Below are 15893 nucleotides of genomic sequence, written 5' to 3'. Positions count from 1 at the left end.
GTTATGCATAATGTTGTATTGGTGAAGTTTGGATAGATTTACATCAAAAAACTGGTATTTTAAAACTAGTGTAAAATTGTAATAATTTGATTCTGCTGAAAAATTTGTGTTATATACAGCTGTGTTATTCCATTTGGGGCCTCTGTATTCACTTCAACACTGTTTTGCTTGGTGCATAGTGGAGGATCTGGTCTGTATGGAATTGACAGTATGCCAGATCTGCGTAAAAAGAAGCCTATCCCATTGGTCAGCGATGTGGTCAGTACTCACTTATCTTTTCTTTTCTTTTTTCTTTTTTTTGCTCTACATGCTGTATTTCATATCTTATTGTGTTTGTTTTGTTCTTTCTCTGAGTCTTTGTGAATCTTTGTGTATGTGAGCCCACCCTCTAAGTCAGTTTTCTTTTTTTCTTTTTTTTTCTTTACATTGAATTTGGGATGAGATTGTTATCACAGAATGGAGAAAAATATGAAATCAGTCGGCTAATCTCTCTCTCCCTCCTCTTTTAAACCCAAAACTATTCCCCACAACTCTCTTGAATGCATTCACTCTCCTTGGTCAGGCTATGGTAAGTTATAGAACCTAGTTGACACTCCCTTTTCTGCTGAAGTATAAAATAAATTAGGACAGATAAAACAGTAGTTACCAATCATAGCATGTTGATCTCTCCCATACTTCCTGTTAATTACAAAGAAAACATGCATGCATCCTTTTGGGCTTGGGTTACTTTTCTTCCTGCTTAACATTCCCATTAAAATACATTGACAAGAAATCATTCCCTCACCTTTTATTTTTGGGCTATTTTTTTTTTTTCATTCTTTGCTGAGCCATTAACAAATGAGTGATAACACTGACCTGATAGAACATATAGAATACACTACTAACAAAGGCCTGTTGGTGTTTTATAATGTTGGCACTGGGCTACCTGGCTTGATACTAATAATACTCACACGGGTTTGTTATCATATGGTACGTGTTCATAGTAAAAAAACAAAAAACAAAACAACGGTAACTCTACTAACTCTACCCTTATAACCAACCCCACAAACCTTTGAACCATATTGACCTTACCTTTACAGTAATATTTTGCCCTTGTGCTTGGTTGTGGGTCGTATTGACTTTGTATACAAAGTTTGCTAATTTTTTTCTTTGTATTTGTTATGTGTTGTTCAGTCCCTTGTCCAAGCCAGGAAGGCAGGGATCGCATCTGCGATGGCTGCTCGATCATCAATCAAGGACGAGGAACTGGTTAGTATGAAACTCTTAAAAAGTCTTCTGCTTTGCATTTTGAATAATGATATCAGTTGCAAAAAAGTCCAGTGACACACTTTTCATGTTTGTGACTCCTTCGGTTTATAATCCAGCTAAAGCGTGGCATTACTTCGCCCACCAATAGGTGGAGGGAAGTTATGAATTATGAACAAGTTTCAATGAAAATTTCCTGTGTTGTTGGGGCTGGTACACAGAACAATTGTTAAAATGGTGGTGATCTGGATCACTATCTGGATACAGGATTTTTAAAAGAGCTTGGTCTGTATAGCTGGCAATAAGTCGGACCCATTGCCCCCAGCTCGCAGTGGAGTGGTTCGCAGCAGAGTGTGAAGTGGTTGGCATGAGAATCAACCTCTAAGTCTGAGGCCATAGTCCTCAGCCAGAAAAGGGTGGAGTGCCCACTCCGGCTCAGGGACGAGTTGCTCCCCCAGGTGAAGGAGTTTAAGTATCTCGGGGTCTTGTTCCCGAGTGACAGGAGAAGGGAACGAGAGATCGACAGACAGATTGGGGCTGCGTCTGCAGTGATGCGGACCTTGCGCCAGTCTGTCGTGGTGAAGAGGGAGCTGAGCGTGAAAGCAAAGCCGTCGATTTACAGGTCGCTCTACGTCCCTACCCTCACCTGTGGTCATGAGCTTTGGATAGTGACCGAAAGAATAAGATCGGGAATACAAGCAGCAGAAATGAGCTTCCTCCAAAGGGTGGCTGGCCTCTCTTTAAGAGGTAGGGTGAGGAGTGCAGCCGTTTGCAAGGGGCTCAAAGTAGGGCTGCTGCTCCTCCACTTTAAAAGGAGCCAATTGAGGTGGTTTTGGCATCTGACTAGGATGCCTCCTGGGCGCCTCCTGGGTGAGGTGTTCTGGGCATGTCCTAACAGGAGGAAGCCCCAGGGTAGACCCAGGACACGCTGGAGATATAATATCCCACGGCTAGCCTGGGAACATCTTGGTGTCCCTCTGGATGAGCTAGTGGAGGTAGCTGGGGAGAGGGAAGTCTGGGCTTTTCTGCTTAGGCTGCTGCCCCCGCGACCTGGCCCCAGATAAACGGAGGAAAATGGATGGATGGATTATTTACTATTGTGAGATAGGGACAACATTCACATATTTACATCTAATCTTATAATGATAAGTCAGAATCCTCTAAAAGAATTAGGGTGCAACATGACCATAAAATCTAATGATCCACAATTCTGAAAATTATAGGGTCAAAAAAAGAATTCACTCCTCTAGAGTAAGAAATAAAGCCAGTGGCATGCAACTAACACCAAATATAGCTGAACTTGATGGAGTACGACAAGATTGGGTGGTATTTCGGCGCATTGAAAATTTGGAGTGTGAGAGGTCTGCAGTCTGCTGAGTGCCATTCTACTTATAACTGAATCAACAATTAAATAAATAAAACTTCTTACCTCTGCAGAAAAATCATGTGTACAAGAAGACCCTGCAGGCTCTTATCTACCCCATATCTTGCACTACACCGCATAACTTCGAGGTGTGGACAGCAACTACACCTACATACTGCTACGAGTGTGAGGGGCTGCTGTGGGGAATCGCACGCCAAGGCATGCGTTGCTCTGAGTGTGGGGTCAAGTGCCATGAAAAGTGCCAAGAATTACTCAATGCGGACTGTCTGCAGCGTGAGTACTGGGGAAATTTTGAAGGAAGTTTTCACTATTGATCTAAAATAACATTTTCATGTTAATGGGCAGCTAATGCATCACGATGTTGTCACAAATGTTTAAGCATATTTCCCCACATGAAAAAGCTTGAACCTGTTACCACTGAAGTGACATAGTACTTATTTCAGGCTGTTTATATATTTTGGAAACAATATTTAGGTGCTGCGGAAAAGAGCTCTAAACATGGAGCTGAAGACCGCACTCAAAATATCATCATGGCCATGAAGGACAGGATGAAGATCAGGGAGAGGAACAAACCAGAAATCTTTGAGCTGATCAGAGAAGTGTTTACCATCAGCAAAGCCATTCATGCACAGCAGATGAAGACCATCAAACAAAGTGTATTAGATGGGACCTCAAAGTGGTCAGCCAAGATCACCATCACAGGTATTCCACCCTCACAGGTCAACCACAACTTTGCAGTTACAGTATGTTACCTGCACACATTGTAATTTTTGATCGTTTCTTGCATCTCTGTTAGTTGTTTGTGCCCAAGGACTTCAGGCAAAAGACAAGACAGGATCCAGTGATCCATATGTCACTGTTCAGGTGGGCAAGACCAAAAAGAGAACAAAGACCATCTATGGCAACCTCAATCCAGTCTGGGAGGAAAAGTTCCACTTGTGAGTCACCGACATTTCTTGGTTATGAAATCAAAACCGCTTTGTGTGTGTGTGTGTGTGTGTGTGTGTGTGTGTGTGTGTGTGTGTGTGTGTGTGTGTGTGTGTGTGTGTGAGAGAGAGAGAGAGAGAGAGTGAGAGAGAGAGAGAGTGTGAAATGTTCTTTGAGGGCTTGTCATTGCAAGCGCTTTCCTCAATCCTCACTGCATTCTACTACATTACCTATCATCTTGTAGCTTATTATTTTTTAGTTTATGTTTTTGTTGTTGTTGTTGTTCCTTTGCTTTTTCTTTGTTAGTGAGTGCCACAATTCTTCAGACCGGATCAAAGTGCGAGTGTGGGACGAAGATGATGACATCAAGTCCAGGGTGAAGCAGCGTCTGAAGAGGGAGTCTGATGATTTCCTGGGCCAGAGTATCATTGAAGTCCGTACGCTGAGCGGAGAAATGGATGTCTGGTACAACCTGGGTCAGTTGGCTTTCTTGTCTTTTTTATGAAGAAAACTGTACAGTATATGCAGAGAAAGAAAGACTGCACAGTGCAAGTGGTCATAACAGGAAGTGTGGATCAGCCAAATTGAAATGGACCAGTTCCCCTAAAATTCACGATTTAAGGCCAACTTTTTGATAACACCTTGTATCATGTTACCATGCCTGTTTTACTTGCTAGGCTTCTTGTCTAATGCTCCAACTCTAACTTCCACAATAACCTGCATCTCATTTGCTTTTTACATTAATTTCACATCTATATTGTTTTATTTGGCACTAAGAGTCCTGCTTTCAGCAAGTCCAGTCCGTTGTTTGTACCTCATTAGTCACATCTCCTTTCCCTGCAGCAAACGTATTTATATCCAGGCATGTTGCTTCCCTAAGGCCTGTGTTGGGCTGCGTGACAATACTGGCTTATTTGATTACATTTTAAATGAGTTTGTGCCTTCTAGCAGGCGGTTGTGAACATTTTAAGGGGAAAAAAAGTTTCATCATAATCCCCCAGTTCTCTCCCCCAGTGTATGCAGGGTGTTTTAGTAGGATGATGCCTGAATACAATAATTAACAAGTATACAGGATGTGATTTATCAGGCCCTTGTTCTAGTCTATATGAGCACTACAGTAGTTGTACTGCATGAATAAATGTAGCCCGAATACCTCTAAGGATCAAATCTAATCCCAGTCTTTCGGACAAACAGTATTGTCTTTGGAATAATATTTCTGAATCACTGTCTTTGCATCTTAGTATCTCTTCATATGGGTTTAATCGCTGTCACATTTCCACATTCGTGTTGCATGTAAGGGTGAGGTGTTCACTCTTCTTAAGCACATTTTTTGTTCATGCTTGATTAAATTGCTAAAATTGACTCAATGGCAGCAGTAATAAATCTTCGAGTGGAACAGCATGTCACCGAATATGAATGTGCCCATAAATCTAGTGGGTTTTTTTTTTTTGCTTGTTTATTTTTATTTTTTTAAGCTGGAAGATTTGACTTGCTTGGTTTAATATCCCCCTCATAACTATATCATTAAATATTTCTTTTGTTCTGAGATTTTATTATTAATTAGAATTTAATGCTTAATTAATTATTAATGCTGTAATATGTCTAGTTTATAAGAAAGAGGGGGGAAAAAAAGAAAAACATTTTCACTATCTCTGTCTTCCTCCCTCTCTGACTCTCCCCCTTTCACCTCTTGATATGTGATTATCAAGTAGCAGCACTCCAGTCGGAAATCGACCACTCTAGCGACATGTACAAATTACCCCTAATGATTTGCCTGTCAGGGCAAATAGCAGGGGTGAGCCGCCAAGCACTCCACCTCCAGAAAAGCTCTAGCTCAAATGTCTTCTGTTATCAGACACAGACCCATACAGCCCACTGCCTTTGTTACACTCACTATCAGCTGGAGGACTTTATTAGCATTGCCGGCTCTGGACTGCCATCACGCCGTAGAAACAGAAGCCCTTTCAATAGAACTGCCATGCTAATAGTCTGTCGTTAGTGTTGTGTTGACAGACCTAGTTTAGCGTACTAGAGCTATGAATCAAGATGGTCCCGATGTGTGTCTGATTGACTGTATTTGTGCTTAATTACAGAGAAGAGGACAGACAAATCAGCTGTCTCAGGTGCCATTCGCCTCCAAATCAATGTGGAGATCAAAGGAGAGGAGAAAGTGGCTCCTTATCACATGCAATACACTTGTTTGCATGAGGTATATGATTCTACAGAAACTGAATTAATTATCTAAAAATACCAGATATTCTGCACACAAAGGGTTTGCAACAATGTTTGCAACTAATATTGTAGCTGTTGCAGTGTGTTGCACAGATTGACTGCAGATGTGATAGATTTGAACAGGATTAAAGTCACAGTGATGCTTCCATAATCCAACCTCTTTCCTGAAATACCAAATCAAATTTTGAATCAGGCCTAAGGGACCTGTGCTTATGAAACAGAAAATCCCTTAATCAGAAAAGCCAAAGGTTTTAAATTCTGTGTCCAGCATACATCCAGTAAAAATAATATTAATCATAAATTGCAACATCCCCATCATATTTGTTTCAAATTTTTAAAAACCCACCATCACTTCTCAAACTTTAGAGTAGACTTTAAAGTTTGTTTGAATTAGATTAACTCTGTCCATTTCCATCCATTACAGAACGTGTTCCACCATTCAACCGATGTGCTCGGTCAAGGTGTGGTAAAAATCCCAGAGGCTCGTGGAGACGATTCTTGGAAAGTATACTTCGATGATGTGGGACAAGAAACAGTGGATGAGTTTGCCATGCGCTATGGGATTGAGTCAATCTACCAGGCCATGACGTGAGTCTGAGACGTCACAGTGAATAGGGCTTACCAGTCAGTGTGTGTTACCTCTTATATCCCCTTGTTCCTTCCCCTGTCTTTCTGCCTTTTGCAGTCATATCAAAGTGCCTCTTTATACCATTGTCATTCCCTGGCCTTCAGATGAAGGAGAGTCAGTTATAAACAGGCTGAGGATGGATTTGTCTCAATGCAATGTCATCATCCATACAGATGACTATTAGCTAGGCCAATCATTCACAGAAAGAATGCTTCAGTGGGCTATTATTCAGTCTAAATGTGTCAAGTAGGTGATGGGCAGGTAGCCTGACAATTTCTAATAGAAATTATCACATGAAAACAAGAGCCTTTAGAAGATATAGGATGTCAAAATAAAGGTCATTTAAAGTATTGTCAGCACTGGATGCTGACATTACTGCAACAAAGTGTGAGCAGGTACACATTGGGAAAGAGGTGGCTTTCTGCCCAAGTACTTACCAAGCTTAGCATCTGCTTCTCTTTGCAGGCACTTTGCTTGTCTGTCTTCTAAGTACATGTGTCCTGGAGTTCCTGCGGTGATGAGTACCCTGCTGGCCAATATCAATGCCTTCTACGCCCACACAACAGCCTCCACCAATGTGTCCGCCTCCGACCGCTTTGCCGCTTCCAATTTTGGGGTTTGTACTACTGTAACACACACACACACAGCAAAATGGCTTGTTTTTTCCCCTTCGTTTCTCTGCCTTTTTTCAGTATTGTATTTTATGCACAAATGCATTCTCATATCTTCTCGTTCTTCCTTCTAATACAAACATACCATCTGACACTTTTCCTGTTTTTCTCCCCATACAGAAAGAACGTTTTGTCAAGCTCTTAGACCAGCTGCACAACTCCCTACGCATTGACCTTTCTAGTTATAGGGTAAGATTCCTATAACTATCATATCTAAATATTCTGTCTTTCTTGAATGTATAGCTATACTGTACACATTTAGTGTCAGTTAAAAAAAAAGCTCTTCTCTTCATTTTTTGTTCAGTATTCATTTTTCTGCAAGTACAAACAGTAACAGCAGTTTTTAAAAGTGTACAAAGCATTATGTCGCCATGCTGTGATAACATTAACTTGTAAATGAAACTTGTTTTTCCTCTTTAGAATCACTTCCCTGCCAGCAGCAAGGATCGCCTGCAAGATCTGAAATCCACTGTGGACCTTCTAACCAGCATCACCTTTTTCAGGATGAAGGTAGCTAACATACTTTCTTATGCTGCTTATCACTTTGTCGACTTGATTTTTTTTTATTTTTATTTTTTAAAGTTGTTGCCAGATATTGCCAGGTTGATGAAATGTCCCTGATTGTGTGCAGTCATTGACTGACTCTGCTGCTATCTTCATCTTGTGTCCAGGTCCAAGAGCTACAGTCTCCGCCCAGAGCCAGTCAGGTTGTGAGGGATTGTGTCAAAGCTTGTCTCAACTCTACATATGACTACATTTTCAATAACTGCCACGAGTTATACAGCAGACAGTACCAGCCTGTGGACATAGTGAGTCACAAAACTGCAGCATGCAATGTGCAACACTGGTGCTTTGCAGCGGCAGGCAAGTAAATAAATGTTTTAATTAGGGGGCAACTATGATGTGAACTGTTCATTTTTTTTTTTTCTAATTCAGAACAAGGAGGAGCTGCCTCTGGAGGAGCAAGGTCCAAGCATCAAGAATTTGGACTTCTGGCCCAAACTCATCATGCTTATTGTCTCCATCATTGAAGAGGACAGAAACTCCTACACACCTGTACTGAACCAGTGAGTCATTCCCCCACTCCTTGATCTCTGCCCTCTTAAAATAGCAAGGAACACACAGGTCTTTTAGTTTCTGCTTCAACTAGAGGAGCTTAGAAAGTGTTTTACTTGCTAAACACTGTCTTGAGATTTTTTTTTTCCAGATGTCTGGAACACTTGTATGGGTGCTTCATTAAACTCAGGCATTTGTTGTTTGTCTGTTAGGTCCCAGAAGAAAGTAGGCTTCACATTGTCACATTTGTCTCATCTCTCTCAGGTTCCCTCAAGAACTCAGTGTAGGAAAGGTGTCAGCAGAGGTCATGTGGACACTGTTTGCACAGGATATGAAGTATGCCATGGAAGGTAGGTCTTGGTATTCTGCACTCTATATAGGATTATTCTGCTGGGTTAGACTGTGGCGGTACAGTATATTTTGTCTGCTTAGAAGTAAAGGAAAAAGCTGGAGGGTCAGAGTGTAACAAGTATATAAGAAAAGAGGCTCTGGAAACTTGAAATGACCAGAAGGGGAGAGGAAATACTGGGGTAGCAATGACACAATGGAACTGAAGAAGTTGGAGGAAATATAATAAATGGGCTGGATTTGAAAGCTGCTTATGTGTCCCTGGAGCCCCTCTGCACTTTTTCTCTGTTATACTGTACTCCACAGCGCTATTGGTGTTCGGGGGCACTCGGCTTTTATTCTAGCCCTTGTCCTCAAAATGAATCCCCTACAGAGACTAGTGTGAAATATCGGTTTCACAAAATAGAGCAAAACACGTGTGGTGCCCCCTTCATTTTTTTGAAGAATTAATATGAAAAGTTACAGTGCTTACAGTTTAACTCTGTTGCTCTTATGTTCAATTAAAAGAAACCAGTATCTGCTAATTCTCAAGCTAAGCAATAAATACGCAAAAACAAAGAAGTTACCATTGTTTATGATTGTATTACTACCTTATATCAGTATAGCAGCAGTTTGAGCAGATCATTGTTTGACTTTAATGCATCTCGTTAAAGTATGAAAAAAGAAAAAAAAAACATTTAAAATAAATAAAGTAAAGAATTTCAAAAGCAAGCTGGAAATTCAGCTGCACCACATTCTACAATGAGCAAATTTATGAGATGGGATTAGTGTGTGTGTTCTTCCATCTTTGTTGAGCATTAGACTGTCAGAGGACATGTTTCCCAAAGAAAGCCTTTGGATTAGGCCTATTTTTTTTTTTTTTAATAAGAGGATGTTGTAGAATTATTTCATAACTTCATTCTTAGAATTTAAGTTAAGAAAAGGGATTTTTAGGTTTTGACACAATATCCAGATCCCCATATGTACCATATGATCACTGTTTGTACGATTAATGCTTCTCCTTTCTATACTTGGCTGGCTGTAAATTGTAATATAAACAGCAATTTAAAGCATTTAAAGGCACTCATTTGATTCGTTTGACTCTAAAGCCCTAATATTAGGTTTAGCTAAAATGGGGACCTTGGGTTTAATCCTCAAATCCTGTAGGGGGGGTGGGGGGTTCACTTGGCTCACGCCTCCTTATGTTTTTATACCTGCAGAGCATGAGAAGCACAGACTATGTAAGAGCACAGACTACATGAACCTGCACTTCAAGGTCAAGTGGCTCTATAATGAATATGTCAAGGAGCTGCCAGTCTTTAAGGGCGTTATTCCTGACTACCCATCGTAAGTGCATTTGACTTGTTCAGTGACAGGCGCAAGTAAAGACAAATGTTTTTGCCATTTTTTGACTTTGATTATGCATCAAAACTCTAATAAGAAACATTGTAAATAAAAAGGGACATTTGCTAATCTTTATTTCTCATTTTTAGATGGTTTGTGCAGTTTGTCCTGCAGTGGTTGGACGAAAATGAGGAAGTCTCTATGGAATTTATGCATGGAGCCCTGGAGAGAGACAAAAAGGATGGAGTAAGAAAACTGGAATTTACCCCTTTTATATAACCGCTACCATTCCATCAAAATTCTAACAAAAACATTAAAAAGTTGCTTCATATCCTGTTGTTCACCACCTACATGTTGCTTGTAGGTGTTGTTTTATCTACTATAAGTGTGTCGATAAAAAAGTAAATATTGTTTGTGTACTCATCTCAGTTCCAGCAGACATCTGAGCATGCTCTGTTCTCCTGCTCTGTGGTGGACATCTTCACCCAGCTCAACCAGAGCTTTGAGATCATCAAGAAACTGGAATGTCCTGATCCTAGCGTCATGGCTCAGTATAGTCGCCGCTTTTCCAAGGTAATCGGCTCCACCGGATATTGAAACCTAAAGTAAAACCAGCTTGATTGGCCTACTTGAAATGCGGTGTGCATTTCTGTATAACATTTCTAGAGTGAATGACTTGACTTGTCTTTGACTTCCAAAGTTTCTTAGAAACACCACGACATATGAGGGAAAAAATTACTGAACTGCTACCGTACAGCATTGTCTTGAGGGATATTCACACTTTTTGTAAAAAGGAATTTTTTATTGCCTCATTAAAATTGAATTGTTGAATTAGGTCTAACAGTTCCCCCCCCAGTGGAAAAGGAGGCTGAACAAAATTTCACAGAGTTTTGTCTCCATGATAGAGAATACATTAAGGAACATTTTGGAATATTTATATTAGTTTGTGAAATAATCCATAGATGCAGTCCTGTAAGTATAATATAATCCCCTCTCTAAGCATTGAAGAGTTTTATCACAAGTAATTTGATTTTAAACTTTTTTTTTTTTTCTGCATGCCTTGACTTCGCCTCATTCTTGCAGACAATTGCCAAAGTTCTTCTGCAGTACAGTGCCATTCTGACCAAGAGTTTTCCTTCTTACATTGACAAGGAGAAGATTGTAAGTTGTTTGCTAATCCTGCAGTAGTTTATCTTGTAAAAGTATGTGTTACAACTGACACCATGCACAATAATTAAAAAAAAGGCATTTTTGCACTCTTAACTTTCCTCTTTGTTTGTCTTCTTGTAGCCCTGTGTCCTAATGAATAATGTTCAGCAGTTAAGGATCCAACTGGAAAAGATGTTTGAGTCAATGGGTGCCAAACAGGTGAGTTTAAAGATGATGGATATGAAGACATGCAGCATGATGGTATCCAGTGTCAATAACTTGGTTGCTTCATTCATATGAAGGGGAAAAAAAGTCATTGACGAACAGAAATTGTAAAGTTTGCTATGCAGCAGTTGCATTTTACGTATCTCGTGTCAGATTGCAACAGAAGAAGCGCAGGTATGTACTGTATAGCAATTTAGATCATTTATAGTAGATGGCAGGTATTACTGGATTAGGATCTGTTTAGATTGGGCCATAGTGGTATTTGTTTATGCTGTAAATGTTTCAAGTCTGTATGCCTAATGTTTGATGTGAGGCTGTCAATAATAGTGTAGCCATAGGTCAGTGGTTACAGTGGTTCGCCCAGTGCTGCCTAATAGAACGTATTGAGGCAGAGACTTGATTTAGTCATAGCTACAGCATTGAAAATCAATAACTTTTCTCCCAGCTGTGACCTCCCCGCTGCTTTCATCCTCTACTACGTTTCTGCGTGCAGTATCATAGCTACTTTAGCTGTAATGAAGCCTTTTCTTTTCTTGGTATTATTGTAGTGATTGTAGAATGATTTCAACATTTCAACCAAATGTGTTCACTTTACAATTAAAGCTAAATGAAATCATAGAAGAGGATGAGGAGGAGGCAGAAGAGGAGGTAGGTTTCCATCAGAGTCTGTTCAGGAGCGGATAATTTATCTATATAAATGTACATCGTTCTAATCTAATTTAATTAATTTAATGGTGCGCTGTGGAGCTCCATATTGATTATTTCCTTTCTGCTGTGGCTTGAATAGCAGGTTGCAACTGAGGATGAAGCCAAGCCTCCAGTGGGTATTGTGGATAGTAGCAGTTACGACTCTAACTAATCAATAGGAAAATTTAGTGTAGTATATCATAGTCTGCTCTTCTGTAGCTCGCATTGTGGAATATTCACTTAAAGACCAGTAGCATCATAATGTAGTGAACAACTCTAATTTATCATGCTGGGTAGCTGAGCTACTGTAGTGTCCTCTGTGTGTGTCAGCTGTGGTAGTTTTGATTTAGTTTGTTTAGCTTCCAAATTTAGATGCCCCAATTCCTATTTTCTTGCTAAGAACTATAATTGGCAGCATATACAAATCAAAACCAGCTTTTCTTCAATGCAGAATATTATTTTTATAATAAAAGAAAATAATAAACTTTACCGTTTTCCCCAAACTGCAGCATGTTACAGGATCTTCTCTCTTTTAAACAAGTCTGAAAATAGAGTGCTCTACCACTGGAATGAGTTACAGATAATAAGCTGAAAATGAGTTGCTGTCCATCTACTGTTTGGCATATTTTACCTTACCAAACAAAAACAGATGTAACAGATTTATATAATAAAACAAATGTCATACTGAGGCTGCAGGTTTGTGGCTGACTCCGAGCTCTGGATAGCTTTAGCTTCAGCCACCTTGCCTTTGTTAGCTTCTTTAAAATGTCCCTGTTCATCTGGGTGTCTCATTAGGTTTGTTGTTATGAATGTTTTCATTCCCTCGGCAAAATTTTGTGTCTTTATTCACAGTCAAGATCCTCCATGTAAACAACATGTTAGCATGTAGCTGTGAGTGTGTTCCTGACTATTTGACCGTGCCGCTGTGCGCGTGTTGCACATGCACAACACAGACCGGCTTGTAATCTGACATATTGGAGGACATGCCAGCCAACACCAAGAATGCTTGGTGCATACTGTATCTAGTGTGCATGTTATAGTATGCTGCCTGTTATCAATCTAATGTACACTAGTTGTATGATTTTTATTTTTTGTTTTGGTTTTTCCCCTTTTAGTTTTCCCTGTCTGTATTACAGACAAAAATGTTGTAGTGCCTTCATTTTGTACTTTGCTTAGTTCTTTAATCCAATCACCATATATATAATATATATCATATTTAAATCATATCTATCCAGGGAGAAGGGGAGGGACCTAATATTCCAGATACTGCCTGTTCTAATGCATATTTACCACCAAACTCTGACCTTTCAACATCTTTGCCTACTTCATTTGGTAGCAATAATAAGCAGAATTATGATTATCCACAATCTTTTCTAGAAATTACAGGTATTTCTGTTTCGCTTGCAGCTAAACGATCACAAAAGTCAGTATGAAAAAAGATACATTTATTTTATTATAAATCTTTGTTTGTTTGTTTTAGCTTATTTTACCCATTGCATTCTTACTGGTTAGCTTCATTTATATATTTCATAGGGCAGAGTGAAGTCACAGTGATGTTTTCCTCTTTTTTTTCTAGCTCAACTCTACACTAGCTTGGCAGGCAAGTCCAGCGTATATGCATACATGTTTAGTAACACATGACTGCATATTCTCACTTGGAAGACAAATGTTTTTTTTAAATTATGGTTGGTTTTGGTAATGATGAGCCTTACATATTTTGTGTGTTGTCTTTTTTACCACCACTCATAGTTTGAGGAGAGTGAGGAAGAGGAGGAGGAATTAGGGGAGAAAATAGAGGCTGAGGTTTGTTGCAGTCCAGAATGGTTTTAACTTCACTTGAAGTCATTGTTGCGCGCCTTTTCTCCATTGCATTGTACCTGCTCCGAACAACAGCAGTCATAATCAGTCCCACTGAAACAACACTTCCTTGTGATCGTCTTTGTCATTATTTGGGGTGGGAATTTCCACCATCTTCCAGTGGCATTTTACCTGGTCTTCCTCAAACCTACTCTCATTCCCCGTTAAAGCATTTCTGAGTCTTCTTCCATACCCTTTCTTTAATTTGTGTTTTTCTTTATAATTTTTTTTTTTTTTTTTTTTTAATGCAATAGTCTGAAGTGGAGAAGGTGGGTATCAATATCAAACATTTTTCACATTGAAAAACTTTCAGTATTTATAATTTACTTTAAATTTTAATAAACCATGTTGTTGGCTTGTTGAAAATAATTTTTTTGACAATTTTTATTTTTCTCTAATAAAAAACAAACAAACATTCCCATCATTCAAAGATGGATGCACCAGTAGAAAAGGTAGGCACCAGTTCTTTTGCTGCAACACCTTGTGAAGTCAATGTATTTGTAGTTTCCCAGTTAATATAAATAAAAATCCATTTCCAAGTGGGAAATGTTAACTGTGGTTATCTTCACCTTTCTGTGCTGATGTAGACTGAAAATTCATTTGAAGACAAAAAGGTGAGTGTAGGTGCGCAGGCACATCCATTATTAATGCTTCCATATGCACCAAAAAGCTGAAAAAACACACACAGCATCAATTCATTCCTAGCTGCCTTTCCTTCCCTGCAGCCTCCTCTCATGGTGCCCTGCACAAACCCCTCAGTTTATTCTCACTAATGGTGCTACCTAGCCCTGACAGGCCATGAATCAAAAGGCCATTGAATCATTGACTTAATGAGCCACACCATGGCTTCATCCATATGGCTTAGCTCCCCTCCAGGCTGTGCTAATTTAGATGATGCCTCAGTATACCTGAGATAGGTATACTTGAGTTACAGTAATTCATGGATTTTTCCTACTTTTTCCCCCTCATATCATTGTCCTTGTAAGGCTTATTACTTGTAATATATCTACTGCAATTTTTTTTAACATCCACCTCTTGAAAGTTGGAGACTGCTGTGAAAAAAGTGTGATCTATGCATGTGTAATTATTTGTTCTACTTCCTTTTTAAGGCATCTCAGATTCAAATTACTCTGCTGCAGGAGCATAGAATGCAGACATTTTACAATTTGAAGAGAAGCTACATTTTTTTTTTCATCTCTACATGCTATTGAAGTTCTTGTTAATATCTTGCTGCCATTCACAGCTTTTAAGCTTTTACTGTGAAGTGCAGCTTTTAGGAGTTCAAAGGTAATTCATGGTATTTTGGCCAAAAGCTGCAAATATCAGACTGAAACTCTGAACTGCTGTTTAATGGTTCCACGACCTCCGTTCACTGGGATAGCTGGTACCTACTGTCATTTTTTTTCCTTTATTTTCAAAGTTTGGAAAATCTTTGAGGAGTCTGTATTTATTTATTTTTTTCTGACAATGTATTTTAAACCTCCTCTCTCCTATATTCAACACATAACCCTCAGTCAAACTGATTCTTTATCCTTCCTGGGCGTGTGTCTCTTTGATTGTCTTTAGATGGACACAGAAGCTTGTGACTTGCTGAATGACCTGCAGGTGAGGCTGAACAACGTGCTGGATGATCTAAGCAGAACCTTTGGGAACAGGTATGTACATTGTACTGATATATGTATACAGCCAACACTGAAAGCTCACACGCATTTGTGCTGATTTATATATATATATATATATATATATATATATATATATATATATATATATATATATATATATATATATATATATATATATATATATATATATAATATTTTTTTTTTCCATTCCAGCTTTCAGAGTCGCATCAATGAGTGTATGCGGCAGATGGCATCTTTGCTGTACCAGATCAAAGGACCGGCCAATGCCAACAACACAAACCAGGTCGAGGCTGACTCTGACAACATGCTGCGGCCGCTCATGGACTTCCTGGATGGAAAGTGAGTAGTTGCGTTAGCCAAACTACAGTGTTTTCTGTTTATTCATTGCACTTCCCTTTGGACTGATTTTATAACTGGGAAGTATTCAAAGTATGTTTTCTGTAAGAGAACAAAATTATAATTGAAGGGGTTTTTGCAGCTTCAAAGCTGTTAATGAACGTATTACTAGGGGAAAAAGT

General features: G+C 39.3%; 1 protein-coding gene across 1 annotated transcript in view; it reads left to right on the top strand.

Moving 5' to 3' along the window:
• Positions 1-15893, top strand: part of unc13bb (unc-13 homolog Bb (C. elegans)) — a 76850-nt gene that overhangs the window by 57559 nt on the left and 3398 nt on the right. The window contains exons 13-40 of the mRNA XM_030742976.1: positions 180-258; positions 563-568; positions 1174-1248; positions 2683-2902; positions 3104-3331; positions 3426-3567; positions 3863-4032; positions 5650-5765; positions 6213-6376; positions 6882-7032; positions 7208-7276; positions 7508-7597; positions 7759-7896; positions 8024-8154; positions 8408-8493; positions 9691-9817; positions 9964-10060; positions 10244-10387; positions 10898-10975; positions 11105-11182; positions 11342-11362; positions 11792-11836; positions 11976-12008; positions 13987-14001; positions 14164-14184; positions 14320-14346; positions 15299-15387; positions 15568-15714. Coding sequence (XP_030598836.1) covers positions 180-258; positions 563-568; positions 1174-1248; positions 2683-2902; positions 3104-3331; positions 3426-3567; positions 3863-4032; positions 5650-5765; positions 6213-6376; positions 6882-7032; positions 7208-7276; positions 7508-7597; positions 7759-7896; positions 8024-8154; positions 8408-8493; positions 9691-9817; positions 9964-10060; positions 10244-10387; positions 10898-10975; positions 11105-11182; positions 11342-11362; positions 11792-11836; positions 11976-12008; positions 13987-14001; positions 14164-14184; positions 14320-14346; positions 15299-15387; positions 15568-15714 — 2787 coding nt within the window. The remainder of the gene's footprint in view (positions 1-179; positions 259-562; positions 569-1173; positions 1249-2682; positions 2903-3103; positions 3332-3425; positions 3568-3862; positions 4033-5649; positions 5766-6212; positions 6377-6881; positions 7033-7207; positions 7277-7507; positions 7598-7758; positions 7897-8023; positions 8155-8407; positions 8494-9690; positions 9818-9963; positions 10061-10243; positions 10388-10897; positions 10976-11104; positions 11183-11341; positions 11363-11791; positions 11837-11975; positions 12009-13986; positions 14002-14163; positions 14185-14319; positions 14347-15298; positions 15388-15567; positions 15715-15893) is intronic.

Source organism: Archocentrus centrarchus, chromosome 12, assembly GCF_007364275.1.
Source record: "Archocentrus centrarchus isolate MPI-CPG fArcCen1 chromosome 12, fArcCen1, whole genome shotgun sequence".
Taxonomy (NCBI): Eukaryota; Metazoa; Chordata; class Actinopteri; order Cichliformes; family Cichlidae; genus Archocentrus; species Archocentrus centrarchus.
This window is presented reverse-complemented; position numbering and strand designations above follow the sequence as displayed.